At 29.8% G+C, this 14982-nt stretch overlaps 1 protein-coding gene across 1 annotated transcript in view; it reads right to left on the bottom strand.

Annotated features, from left to right (window-relative positions):
- Positions 1 to 8351: 8351 nt before the first annotated feature.
- Positions 8352 to 14982, bottom strand: part of LOC140434779 (cyclic GMP-AMP synthase-like receptor) — a 168029-nt gene continuing 161398 nt past the window's right edge. The window contains exons 7-9 of the mRNA XM_072523285.1: positions 14535 to 14657; positions 12602 to 12788; positions 8352 to 9785 (exon numbers count right to left, since the gene is read on the bottom strand). Coding sequence (XP_072379386.1) covers positions 9526 to 9785; positions 12602 to 12788; positions 14535 to 14657 — 570 coding nt within the window. The 3' untranslated portion in view covers positions 8352 to 9525. The remainder of the gene's footprint in view (positions 9786 to 12601; positions 12789 to 14534; positions 14658 to 14982) is intronic.

Raw genomic sequence — 14982 nt, 5'->3', positions numbered from 1 at the left:
CATCCAGCACGTTTCCATTTGTTCTAATGACGCCTGGATTCCAGGAGCAAATTTTCAAATATCCCCTTTTTTTGCACCTTGGTTCAGTACTAGCTTGATGTTTTCAACCGCCTCGTGCACTATTCTGATGACTGACTCTTACACCATATGTATTATTCAATTTTGCTGCTCCTTGGAAATCAGGAATGGATTTACAGATGCTCTATTATTTGTGGCTTGTGCATATGTCTGACCATGTGTCCTGTTTGTTGCATCCTGTTGTTTGTACTCAGGTCTTACCCATGCATGTACTTTGGGATATCCTGTAAAACTAGCGGGATGCTATCCTTGGCAATTAGCACATTTAGCCTTTCGTTCTGCAGGCAATTTGCAAAATTTCGTCAGATGGTTTTCTACATACTTGACGCACCTCGATTCCTTGAAGCATGCATTCTGGGCGTGGTGGAAACATTGGGTTGGTCCTTAGCTCTTTCTTAATTATTTAATGTAGATTTTCATATAAATTAGATTCGTGATTTTTTTGCCTTGGGTAAGTTTTCTTTCTCAACTGTAAGTATGAAAATGGGTAAAGATTTTCCGTCGGATTTTCTTGACGTGTACTATTAATAATTTTAATATCGTATTCTCGTTCTAAATTTTCTTGGATATCTTTAACTTGTGTGTTTTAGGGTAGTCTTCTTAAAACCAATTTTGGTTGTATGTCTTCTTCCAGTGGAAAGAAATCAATTGTATTTTTGTTGTATTAGAATATTCTTCCAGAATGTGTCTTTTTTCTGTAATGCTTTGTGTGAATTAACGTTTCTCTACCATTCATGGAGATTTTGTAAATTGTATAAATTTTTTCTTGTTCTGCCATTTTGAGAATAGCTCCTATCTAGTTGAAATTGTAGAGTTCTATAACTGGTGGTTTATACGCCTTTTTGCGTCGTCTCTTCCGCTTTTTGGCTGCTAGCGGTGTCACTAGTGTTCATGCTGTCTTCTCTAGCCTTTGTTACATATGCAAGGCATATGCATTTTCTTCTTCTAAATTTTTTCCTTGCTTGACAAGGGGAGAAAATCCTCTGTTGCTGTACTTCCTGTGTCCTGAGACGGTGTTTTTTCTTTTATTGTGGTTGATTTTATTTTTGGGATTGCTCCCGTAACATTTTTCACTGTTTTTTTTTTCTTTATTTTATTAATCTTGGGGATTTGTCTGCTTCTTTGTTTGACAGTTCGTCAAATCTTTTGTACGTTTGCTTCATGATATTATTTAAATTAATTGTCGAGTTCTGCAACGCACAAACTCTTTCATTTAGCCGGTTTATTGTCTCTTTTAGTTTAGAGAGATTTCTTCGTCTTTTGTTCTTCGTTTCTTTTCCATTTAGACCATATAGTTTTCTTCGTCTTCTTTGCTTTCATTAGTCCGTTGCCATTTATTTGCTTTTTTTTCATTCTTTTCTTTAATTATTTCTTCATCGTCCGTTGCGCCAATAGCCGTGTCAGTAGCTTTTTGTTTTTGGCTTTTTAAAATGACTTTCACTTTCCATTTTTTTAATTAAATCACTGGTCCTATATTTAGCATTGCCAAAAAATGTCAAAATGTCTAAATACGATTCATCATTTGAGAGAATTTAATGCATATTTGATTATAATTTTTGGGTACTTACCTCCATTTTTTCCCGCAAGTGTATCGGTTCTTGGTCATCTCTCTGCTGTGGCACTTATGCTCACTGTAATCCTTGTTTGTATCACTTAACACTAAAAATTGGTTTTCTATCTGTCTTCTACCTGTCACACATACAACGTTATGTCGGCAAATTTTCCTTACTACAGGCTTACTACCGGCCACCTTTACGTAGTCTGTAATCCGCACTCGTAACTTGCTGCACCGTACTAAAGACGACCAATAGTCAGAGATACGTTTGCCTTCCTTATACACATATTTTATTATATTTTATTCCTTTGTTGCGAGCTGTGCCGATATCTTCTACCTTTATTTTACTATTAACTCGCATTAACCTTTTTCTTGTTGTTTTAAACGTTTGGCATTCCTTTCCTCAGTAGCTTAGCTTCCTCCGTGGATGTGTTAGTTGTTTCTCTGGAAACCTCAGAGTCTTCCAACATTATTGCCACAAATTGGTCGCAATGCTCCTGAAGTGATCCTTTCCAAAGTTAATATGCTCCTTTTCTAACTTGGCTGCACCGTACTGAAGACGACCAATAGTCAGAAATAATTATCTACGGTTGCCTTCCATCTTATACACATATTTTATTCCTTTGTTCCTTTATACCTTTATTATGAAGAAATGAAAGGTACTCGTTACAAATGTTTACAAGTATATTGAGTGGTTCAAAGCAAAATCATAATCATAAATCATAAAGCAGTAAATAATTATGGTGCTTCTGATTAAAGACAACCCAAAATAATTTCAAATTGAATATATTCAAAACTTATACTTAAACTATTATTTTCATTATATGGGAATCTGTATTTATTACGGTTATATTTTCTTAAGTGCACTGTGAGTTATTTGTGAACTGTTGAAAACAAATTTTGTACAAACTTTTCAAATAAAGTGATATCACCTGGTAGCAGAAATGTACATTACTGGTGAACTTCCTTAGAGTCAGGAAACAGCTAAATATTAAGTCTCTGGAACAACTTTGTTCATCTACACTGGTTTGCAGTTTTCCGAAACACTTTTTATACCTTTTTCACTGAAATTTTAGTTCCATATATCACAAATGTGTTTAAATGGAGGATGAATGTGAAGAGTAAGTATGCGATATATTTTCATATTAAATTTAAAATATTTTTCATATTTTGGCAATTTTATGAAAACAGCTTCAAAGAAAGCGTCTACCCTCTTACACCTTTCACAAAAGACTCTCCTCTATTTCTTCAAATGCACTTTTTTTTATACCTTTTCCCCCTAGCGCTCCTTTTCCGCCAATGAAAATTAAACAAAATAAAGAATTCTTGCTTTGAAATTTTAAATGGACCAATCAGAAAACACTAACACTTCTGACATTTAGAATAAATCTACTTTTAATATAAAACTTCGAAATATATGCGTAAATTGTGTTTTAATGTTATTATTTGAGTAAAATTAAATATTGGAATTATATTTAATACATTCTCTACATTAATTTTCTATATGTCTTATTTTTGAGGATGTTTTCTTTAAAATTTTACAGACATTTAAAGTTCGTCATGTCATCAAAATTTATAGTTTTTGTTCTTACTTCTACAAATTAAAATTCAGATATTTAAACAATTAGTATAATTAGAGTATTGAAATAACTTACATTGTTTATACAGATTTTACCAATTGATTTTGCATTAATTATTTGTCTGAAACTTTATTTTTATAAGTTGAAACTTATATATACTTTTAACATTTACCCAAAATTATGATTTTAACAAATAATTTGATGATGCTTTCTTAAATTTTAGCTAATAAATTCTAATTTGGATCTACCTATTGTTTTGTGTTATAAGATTGAAGTCTGGTATAACTTAATTTCATATATTTACAAACTAAATTCAAAAATATAGGATGTATCCTGCCGATGAAAATGTCTCTACAATTACATCGAGAAACTTTGAACAATCATCTTTCAAAGATATAACTCTTATGCATTAAATTGAAAAGAAACTTCTTGGTATTGTTCAAATTTTAAATAAAGATATGTCTAGTAAATAAATTTAAAAGTTCTAATATTATTTAATCAGAATCCTTTATACAGGGTCACTTGTTTTGAAAGTTGTGTCATTTGAATTGCATAACTTTAAATAAAATCATCTTAAAACTATTTAATTACTAATATGTGCCTTCATAACACTACATTTATTCAATATTGTCATCATATTTATCTTTTTAAATCATGATATGTCTTGAACACCACCAATTATTAAGATATTTTTCATTATCATTGTTGAATACCTTGGACATTGTGAAATTATCACATTATATTTATTCTTCTAATTGTGTGATTTATATCTTCTAATTCATATATATATATATATATATATATATATATATATATATATATATATATATATATATATATATATATATATACAAGAATTACTGGATATTAGTGACTGTCAATATAAACAAACAACACAGTTTATTATGGTTGCATTCCTTTTTCAAGACACTGTAATAAGAAAAAGTGTAAATATTTATAAAATATCACAAATGTCAGTAAAAGATGACAACAAAATTTTTACTATTTTTACCTAAATTTTAAAGAATTTTAAAATGTATTTTGTCCACTATTTTATATTTTATGTGTGTGTTATTAATGTTGAGTGTCTATGCTTTTATAAATAATCTCTACGACTAGTAAGTTGCACTGAAGATTTGTGATATTTTATAAATATTTACACTTTTTCTTATTACAGTGTCTTGAAAAAGGAATAAAACCATTCGAGTGTTTCATTAACATCCCGGCCAATTTTCTGACTGCAACCCTAATAAACTGTGTTGTTTGTATATATATATATATATATATATATATATATATATATATATATATATATATATATATGTTATATATATTATATATATAAATATATATGTATATATTATATATATATATATATATATATATATATATATATATATATATATACGTATATGTTATATATAATATATATATATATATATATATATATATTATATATATTAATTATATACATATTAATTTATGAAATAAGTAGTAAAAAAACAAATTATTACAGTTGTACATTTTATTTATATAAATTATTGTCGTATCTATTAATAATAAAAATAGTATAAAAATAATTATAAAAATACATATATTCCACTTAAATATTTTAACATACCATTGTTATCGTAAATATATATCAAAGTGATATATAACTTACTCTGCGAACTTCGTACCGTCTTAAAATTAAATAATGTGTTTAAAAAATTAACACAAAATAAAAGAAACCAATCAAACTTATTATTCATGAAAAATGTTAAATTAATTTAATTATTTCTGATAAACAATATTTTTTTGCGTTGCATAAATATACAACGATGACAGTTTTCTTTTAAGAAACTCTAAGTTTAGTTGTTTAAGACAGTTTAGTTGTTTAAGTTGTTTTTGTCTTTTTAAAATTTTTTAAAGGCCAAATTGTCACAATAAAATGATGATGCACAATAAAAGAGATGATGTACAATAAAAGGGATGATGGCATGCGGTTTTACTTTCGACATAGAGACCTCTCATAAAGAAAATATCATCCGCTCTACCCGCCAATCAAAATCCTACTATCAGAAATGTTCGTGCCAATCCCCGCGCAACTGGCCACTTGCCACTGACATCATTAAAAAGAAGTAGAATGACATAAAAGAGTACACTAACATCCCATTGCAAGAATTCCAATCATCTGTAGAGTTAACGTTAAACTCAACATACTTTTTATATAAGGACAAAATATACCTACCAACAAATGGATGGATGTGCAATGGGTGCAAGTATTTCCAGGGTCATTGCTCAACTGGTTCTGGAAGACTTAGAAGAATCTGTCATGAGTCGTTTAGATTTTAATGTACCATTCTTCTACCGCTATATCGATGACTGTATCTGTGCTATTCCAACAAATAAAATGAACCAAATTTTAGATAATTTTAACAGTTACCATCCAAAACTAAAGTTTACTATAGAAATTGAACAAAATAATAAAATTTTTTGGATATCACTTTATATCGCATTAATATCACAGTTAAAACCATGTGGTTTACAAAAGAAACATGGTCTTCACGATATCTCAACTACAAATCTCATCATCCATTCTGCGATAAGAAGTCTGTAATTAAAAGTCGTGCTGATAAATCTATAAAACTAACAGATCCGGAATACAGACCAACTGCAATAAAAAAAGGAAAAAATGCCCTTCTAAATAATGAATATCCCGAACATCTAATCGAAACTATTTTCAAATCAAGACTTAATAAATTTTACAACAATACAAATAACAATAAACCCAACAGTAACAAAACTACTCATACAACTCTTCCATATATAAAACGATTTTAATGATCTTCCATATATGTATAAGAACAATTAATAAATCTTTTAGAAAAACATAACATAACAGTGGACCACAAAGGCAACAACCTTTTAAATAAATATTTCACTAAACTAAAAACACAATCTCCAAAACTCAAAAAATCACATGATGTTTATGAGATACCATGTATTAACTGTGAAAGTGTCTATATCGGGCAAACCAGTCAACTGCTTCAATCCAGAATTCGTTCTCACAAATATGACAAGAACAACATCACTGTGCTCACAAAACATGAAAATTAGCAGAAGCATAAACTTGACTTGACAAAAAAGATACACAGAACCTAAATAAAATATATTCCAATCTGATTTGAATAATGATAAATATAACACCATAAAAAGCTCTTAAAGGCATAACATATCTCCACTTTACCTTTTTCGAAAACATCAATGATACGTCTATATAAAAATAATTATGCACTAATGACAGTAAACCATGAGATATCAGATATTAACTTTTACTTGTCATTTTATTAATGTCCAAATAAATCCAAACCTAGATTTGTTGGAGAATAAAACTTTAAAATCCACAAGGAAACTAAGTTCCTGTAGCGGGCTGTATACCATGTATCACAAAAAACTTATTTAAAAATTCTTTATAAAAGGTATATAATTAAAAAGTATCCTAAAGTTAACTTTAGACCAACAATTTTCATCCCAGTTTTGATATTTTTGACACCACTCTAATCTAGTAGCGGGATTGCCTCTGAAGATATATGAACATCTCAATGGCCTTCGACTGTGGAGATTGGCTTCATGGAGATGATTTCTTACAGTATCACGGTGTTTGGTTACCTGGTGTCCCCGCTGCAAGTCGATAAACAATTCAAATGCTGTAATTGTCGGTTGTCTTCTAGCGGTTAACACTAAAAATCAGTCTTGGCTGCAGTTGTAGCGCGCTCATGTCCGGAATGACGTTCGACTGGACCTCCAGTGTCACAAAAATTTCACCACAATTAACTTTGGGAGGCTCCCATGCGCTCAGCTACAATAGTTTTGTCGCATGCCACCTTGACGAGGCCTACAACCTTATTCATCTCATCCAAAGTTAAATGACGTCATACCATGATAAACAGGCAATAACTAAAGAAGAACTTTATATCATGAACAAAATTGAAACTACCAGAATTGGAACTACTTCTGTGAGTCTGGCTTTTACGATCAAGATAAAAAACCCAAAGTTAATCGTTGGAAGTTGGCGGAATCAACTTGGGAGTTTCCATGTTGGTCACTTGTTGTTTTTCAGAAAGAATTAAATCGAATCAACTGCTTATATTACATAAAATTCTTAGTATTTTGTTGGTTTGCTGCTAAGTTGTTGAACTTTGATGCAATATTTAATTATAAGGCGGTACGAATTTATATATAAATATATATATATATATATATATATATATATATATATATATATATATATATATATATATATATATATATATATATATATATATATATATATATATATATATATATATATATATATATATATAAATATCACAAATAACACAAATAAACCTATATATAAATATATACATAAATATGGTAGTATGGTTTTAGTAAAACAATAATTGTGCAAGTAAATAAAAACTGTAAATACATAATGTAAATAATTCGATACATTCATGTTAAATAAACAAACTATGTATTACAAGTGTAGCTGTACTTTTCATTTTGCTGAAATACTTATTGATAATGATCCTTTATGCTACAATTATTTATGTTATGTTTGGTAAATAAAGGTTTGAACTGTTCAGATCATCCTTAAGGTTTAATATGTGTAAGTTGTTCCGTTTGTTTTTAATTTGTCAAAATATAGATTTATTCTAATATCTGTGGATTCTCGGTTTAAAAACTATTTAAAAAAGTAATTATTTTGTAATATTGTTTTGAAACTGTTGTCTTGTGGCTTTTTAATATAATTTACTATTTTTATTTGGAATTAACCACAATTTTAGTTTAAATTACGTTTTGATTTCCACTTCGTTAATTTTAAGTGGAAATCGAAACGTCAAAATAAATCTATTTTACACTAAAATTGTGGATAATTTTTAATAAAAAGTTAATTATTTTTTGATATTATTGAAGTTATACTTCTATACGCGCGCTCCACGTTGGAAATTTGTATGGGAGTGAATCTGTGAAATCATTACATATGTAAGATAGAGACAGAAGATATATTTTCTCTCTCTTCCTCTCTCGAATATAAAAATGTTCCTTTTGCATATATAATTTAATATTATATAAAGATATATATATATATATATATATATATATATATATACATATAATATTATATATATATATATATATATATATATATATATATATATATATATACATATATATATATATAATAAAATATTTAAATATAAGGTTGAATGCTCGAATAAATGAACTTTGATCAGATAAAAGGCATATATCGAGCACAGTTTAATTAAATCTTGCCCAAGTACTTTCGATCCCTAGATCATCTTCAGGGGCATCTGAAATAAGCCAAGAAACGTTTTTTATAACCGAAGAAATTGATTAACTTCGATAAAAACTCGAAGTTTTATGGTTGAAAAAAGGTTTTTTATATGATTAACGTTTATAGACTTACTTCGTCAATTGTGGCCTATCCGGCAAGAAATAAAATATATATAAAATATAAAATATTTATTAATATTATTATTTATGTGATATGTTTTGTATTATTTATTAAATGTTCATAATTATATTATACTTTTGCATTTCAAAATAATAATCTCAATAAATCACCGTATGACCCAGAACTGTCAATTTTGAAATACGTATGTGCCATGTCCTCGGTAGTATAGTAGTCAGTAATCCCGCCTGTCACGCGGGAGACAGGGGTTCGATTCCCAGACGGGGAGAACTTTTTTATTAATATTATTACATGGTAAATTAAACATAATGCGTAAGTAGAAAATGTATATTATTGTCATTTTTAAATACTTATGAATATTGCATTTTAATTTGTATTATTATATTGAATTATGTTGCACTGTATTGTAGTGTATTTTTTTTATGTATATTATTGTCATTTTTAAATACTTATGAATATTGCATTTTAATTTTTATTGTATTATTATACAAAATAAACAATGAATTTTACTGCAGAGTATGTGTAAAAAAATTGTTGCATTCAACTCCTTTCATACATACATGAAAATAAAAATATACATTTTCATCAAAATATTGATTCAATCCTTCATTTACTATACTCCTATTACAGGTCAAAAGTTGTTTATTAATTGTTAGTAAGTTGTTATTAATTCTGTTTCTCTTTCTGCTATGTCTTACCTATAGCATTACATATGTAATGATTGTGCAGATTGACTCCCAAATAAATTTGTAACGCCAAATACGTGTATAGAACTGTAACTTCTACCGGCAGTCCCACTGGACTGCCACACCCGTTTTTTTGATTTGTTTTTTCTTGAATCCTTATTTTCACTATTGTATACATGCCATATCCAAGTCATCTGTATCAACTGTTAACTTATTTAAAACATCTACCAATAAAACATTAGTCTGTTGCATTATTTTGTGCAATAAATCGACTTTTTCAGTCAGCTGATCTAGTCGGTTGTGAATAGCTTCCAATTGATCATCACAAACTGTGCTATCTAAAGTAACAGAATCTCCCATAAGTTTTTTATATTTTTTGCCAATATTAACTTGGGCTTTTAAATCTTCTACGTCTGCAGGTGGCACTAAAATACAAGTAAACAAATGAAAGGAGGTGGTATTAATTTTTTTTTTATAATGAAGGTATTATAAGACATATTAATACGAGATAAACCCAAACTACACTAAAGACATGAATACTAGGTTTTCTTTAATTTTGGAGCTTCTTGGGGCGAGGAGAATTTCCAATGGAAGCTATTGAAGAAGTGGATAGTATAAAGATTAAAAACGAATGGAAACAAGAAATATAAGATCTTATGGAGAAGACGAGTAATATGTATAATGAATGGTGATCAACAAAGGACCTTTACGATCGGCAACGGTATAACAATTTAAACAAAGAAGTAAAAAAGAGATAAAGCCAAAAATGAAATGTGGAATAACGCCCGCGATAACGTAGAAAATTTTATGGTTACTGCAAGAAGTAAATAAGCCTGGAAATCAATTAAAGGTAGTAGAACAGATAGATATTATGAACAAATCCTGACAGAAAATCGAGCAGAATTCCAAGATATTGGCTACGAAAAATATATTTCATACCGCGAAGCAACTGAAATAACACCAGAAGAAATTAAAAACACGCTAACGTTATGAAAAATGAGAAGGCTACAAGACCGGAAGGAGTACACATAGAACTGACAAACTATTTTAGCTCTTGGCTTATACCTTTAATTTATTCTTGAGAGGTGTAGAGCTACCCCCAGAAAGGAAAACTGCCCCCAGAAAGGAAAACTGCATCAGAAATCTATACAAAAATAAAGGAGACAGAAAGGATTGTAAAAGCTGCCGAGGGCTTACTGTACCCAGCTCAATCTGTAGAATATACGGGAAGATAATTAAAAACTGAATTGAACATTGTTGGGAAGACGCTTAAAATCGGAGTGGCTTTCGTACTGGTCGTTCTTTTATAGACAATGTGTTCTGTCTAAAAGAACAATAGAAAATGGCTTGGAACACAATATAGAGACACAGATGTTATTTATTGACCCAATATGGAGATACATATATTATTTATTGATCTTCAAAAGGTGTACAATAGTGCCCCATTAGCCAAACTGTAACAGGTGCTAGAAGACAAGAAAATTACACCGATTTACATTAATGCTCTGAGAGAGTTGCACAACGATATGACGAGTTAATAAAAATTAGACAAAAAGTGATAAAAAACATAGTGAGACTTCGCAAAGGCTGCTGCTTTGCACCTATGCTATGCTCTTTAAGATTTATTCGGAGGGGGTTTTGGATATTTGGAAAAGAAAATGTGAACCTATGGTTGTTCAAATTGGAGAAGATAAACTGCACAGCTTGCATTTTGCGGATTACCAAGTAATACTTGCAGAAGATTTAGATCATATCCACTACATGTTGTGAAAAATAGAGAAGAATATACTAATTGGGGTTTATCAATTAATCCATCAAAACCAAGTATGTAGTCGTAGAAAGTGAAGGAAGCCACTTACAACTAAGAGGCACACAAATTTAAAATGCTGACAGCTTTTAATTTCTCGGTGTAAGCATTACAAACGATGGTGGGAATAAATATAAAAGAAATAGCTACTAGAATTGGTTAAAGTAATTCAGCAATATGTCAACTGAAAGGTATACTTAGGAATAACCACACTACTCGACACACAAAAATTAGGATATAAAAAAGTATCATAGAAAGTATTGCTAAATCTGGTTCAGAGCTTTAGACAATAAATAAAAAAGACAAAATAAAAGCTTGGCCTAGATGTTGCCAAATCACTAGAAGAGTTAGAGTAAGGAATACTGAAATCAAAGAGCTTATGAGCCCCCTGGAAACTGTAGGATGAAAAAAGGTTGAAATGGTATGGCTATGTTAAAAATATTGATGCTGAAATATAGCCAAAGAGAATATTAGAGTGGATACCCACCAACCGCAGAAAAAAGGGAAGACCAAGAAGATCGTGGAGACAAGAAGTAAATGGTGCAATGAAAGATAAGGGTCTATAAGCAGATTACTGGAACTATCGCAAGCGTTGGAATCCAGGATGCCAAAAACGCCGAAAGCTGTAATAAACTCCTTATATTATATATATATATATATATATATATATATATATATATATATATATATATATATATATATATATATATATATATATATATATATATATATCAGCCAACGAGACTTCAAGGTAGGAAAGAAACCATTTTAATGGAAAATGATCAAGTATGACAAGAGCATGTACATATGCTATAGAGACATATGTACAAAAACTGATGTATAGGTCTTTCCCTTATTCAGAAATAAGTCAAAGAAATTATAATGACAATCTTTGGAAGTAGATTCTCAAATTCCTTGTTTAGTAGAAAGATCGCAAAATTGTCAAAATTTTGGAGGGGACGTTATTCAATAATTTTCCAGAACAGAATAGGTGAATAATAAATCCTTTTTGGAAGTACAGCTTTCTTATCGCGGGCTAAGGAGGGAGCGGTGTAATGCGTAGCACCACCGACTGAAATGATAAAATGTAAAGATCAAGGCACCATACACTTCATAGAGTAGTTAACGGCGTCCCATGTGTGATTCTTATAATAAAGTTAAAATAAAATAAAATAAATCGAATCGAATTGAACTGAAATAAATTAAAAACCATTGCTCGTGCAAAGACGATAAAGAAAGCTATGCTCCCCCTCATCGGTCACTCCCGGAGTGTCACATCCCGTTTTTTAAATAAGTCAATACAATTGCATAATATGCCAAAGCAGATGAAAAAAATCTGCAATATGCATAGATGCAAAACCTAAAATATGCATAGATTTGATTGTTAGCAACATGCTTAAAAATGAATTTAGTTCACAAATGATATATACTTACAAATATAGTATGCAATAGTAAATGGCTCTTCGGCAACTTTTCTATTTACGCCATCGATGACTGCTTTTATATAATTGGCAATATTTTCAATAGTAATGTCTTTTATGTGCTCTATAAGATTATATTTAGCGTTCCAATAATATGGTATATCTTTTTTTCTCAATATTGTTTCGTATTTTATTAACATCTAAAAAATTTAAATATTTTATGCAATAAAGCGCCAAAACTATAAAATTTAATATCTATTTGTACTACCGGTCTCTTCCTAAGAAGTTACACAAAAAAAGTAGTGTACGGTAGAAACTGCAGACAATATATTTATTTTAAGAAACATATTATAAAAGAGAATAGACACAGGGGAGAAATTGTAAACGGTATTTATTGACTTAAGAGCAGTTTTTGTCAGGATAGATAGAAGGATAATTTCGGACTACTTCAAAGGTTTAGGGGTACCGGAGTGGAAATTATAAAAAGCTTATATGATGAAGTAGGAGGGAACGTACTAATAAATTGTCAAATATCAGATAGATACATTTTACATGAACAAGGGAATTAAACAAGGAGATAGCCTCAGTCCCCTTCTGTTCTGTTCTGTTTTTTAGGAAAAATAGATACAAAAATTGCGAATAGCAGAAGATATATTTTACATGAACAAGGGTCTTACGTCCCTTCTGTTCTATTCTATTTCTTCGGGAAAATTATACAATTATATACTTATACAATTAACAAAACTATATTGGAGAAAAGTAATAAACAATAAAGCAAAATTTTAATTTTATCGCATTGCCAGTATCATATGTAGGAGAATCTTAAACAAGACAACAAAGCACTACAATACACTAAATGCTGAGGAAATGAAGTTCTTAAAAAAGATTACAGGTAAAAACAAAACATGACATAATAAGGAACGAAATAATCACCTCCCTCTTCAATCCTGACCCCCGGAAGGAGTTAGTGGTCATTGTGCTCTCGTACATTGTCCGTCTTCAAAGATTTCTGTCTCTGGTTTTTTTCTTTTAACTCATGCATAGGTCTTTTGCATATTCCTATAATTTGATCCATTTATCTTGTTGATGATCTTTGTGATATTCGGCATTCTACCTTTCCTTGGATAATAAGTCTTTCCATGTTTTCTGTGTTTGCTCTCATAACATGTCTAAAGTATTTTAATTGTTTAAAATTTACTTTGCTGGATAGCTGTTAGGCTATCTAGTAGACTAAAACCAAGAACCCATAATAAAGTTTATTCAAAGAAAACAATTAGAGAGCTATGACCATATATGCATGTTGGAGATAAGTTTAGTCAAAAGGGTTGAGGAGGCAATAAAAATATAAAGAAGAAGAAAGGGAAGACCTACGAAAACCTGGGCATATCAGATAAATAAAAAAAGAGGAAACTCGATAAAAAAAAACATTATCAAGAGACAGAAAAAATGTAAGGAAATGATAGCTCCGATGCCTTTTATAGGGCATAATGAGAAGCTGAAAGAAGAAATACCTATTGTAATTTTGCGACACACCAAATTATTAGGGTTACAAATAATCATATGAGCATTATTTTGATTATGTTTAGGGAAGCGATCATCCCATTACCGGACGGATGAGATATTATTCCCGATCCGCATAGACTATTGATTCGCAGAGGTTTTTTTTCTGATTTCTCGAAGAGAAAAAATTTCCTAGATCAAACTGCCTAATAAAATTAAAATTATAATAAAACTAAATTACTAGAATAATAAATAATATACATATATCTTAATGCTGACTAAAATCAGATATATATATATATATATATATATATATATATATATATATATATATATATATTATATATATATATACATATACATATATATATATATATATATATATATATATATATATATATATATATATATATATATATATATATATATATATAATTATACATTACCTCCATAAATACAATACTTAGAGGTTTTCTCCAGAAATTTGCCTCACGCTCTTCGACTTCCCATAAAAATATAGTTTTTATGTAGTAGCTTGCGATTTTGTGGTTTTTGTAATCCCTTAATTTCTAAAAAAAAAACATGCATAAATTAGTAACCAAAATCTGGCAACGGAAGGAAACGCCCGCGGACTAAAAATTAGATGTAATGCACCCTCTTCACAAAAAGGGGAGATATGATGGTGTGTGATAATTATAGGGGCATCACCCTACTTAACGTGGCATACAAAGTATTGTCCAACGTATTGTACAGAAGATTGATCCCCTATGCTGAACAAATCGTTAGGAACTACCAGTGCGGTTTCCGACCCAATAAATCAACAACGGATCAAATCTTCACAGTCAGGCAGACTCTTGAGAAAACGCTTGAGTTCGGAGTCGACGCCCACCACAT

The sequence above is a fragment of the Diabrotica undecimpunctata genome, chromosome 2, assembly GCF_040954645.1.
Source record: "Diabrotica undecimpunctata isolate CICGRU chromosome 2, icDiaUnde3, whole genome shotgun sequence".
In the NCBI taxonomy this organism is placed as follows: Eukaryota; Metazoa; Arthropoda; class Insecta; order Coleoptera; family Chrysomelidae; genus Diabrotica; species Diabrotica undecimpunctata.
This window is presented reverse-complemented; position numbering and strand designations above follow the sequence as displayed.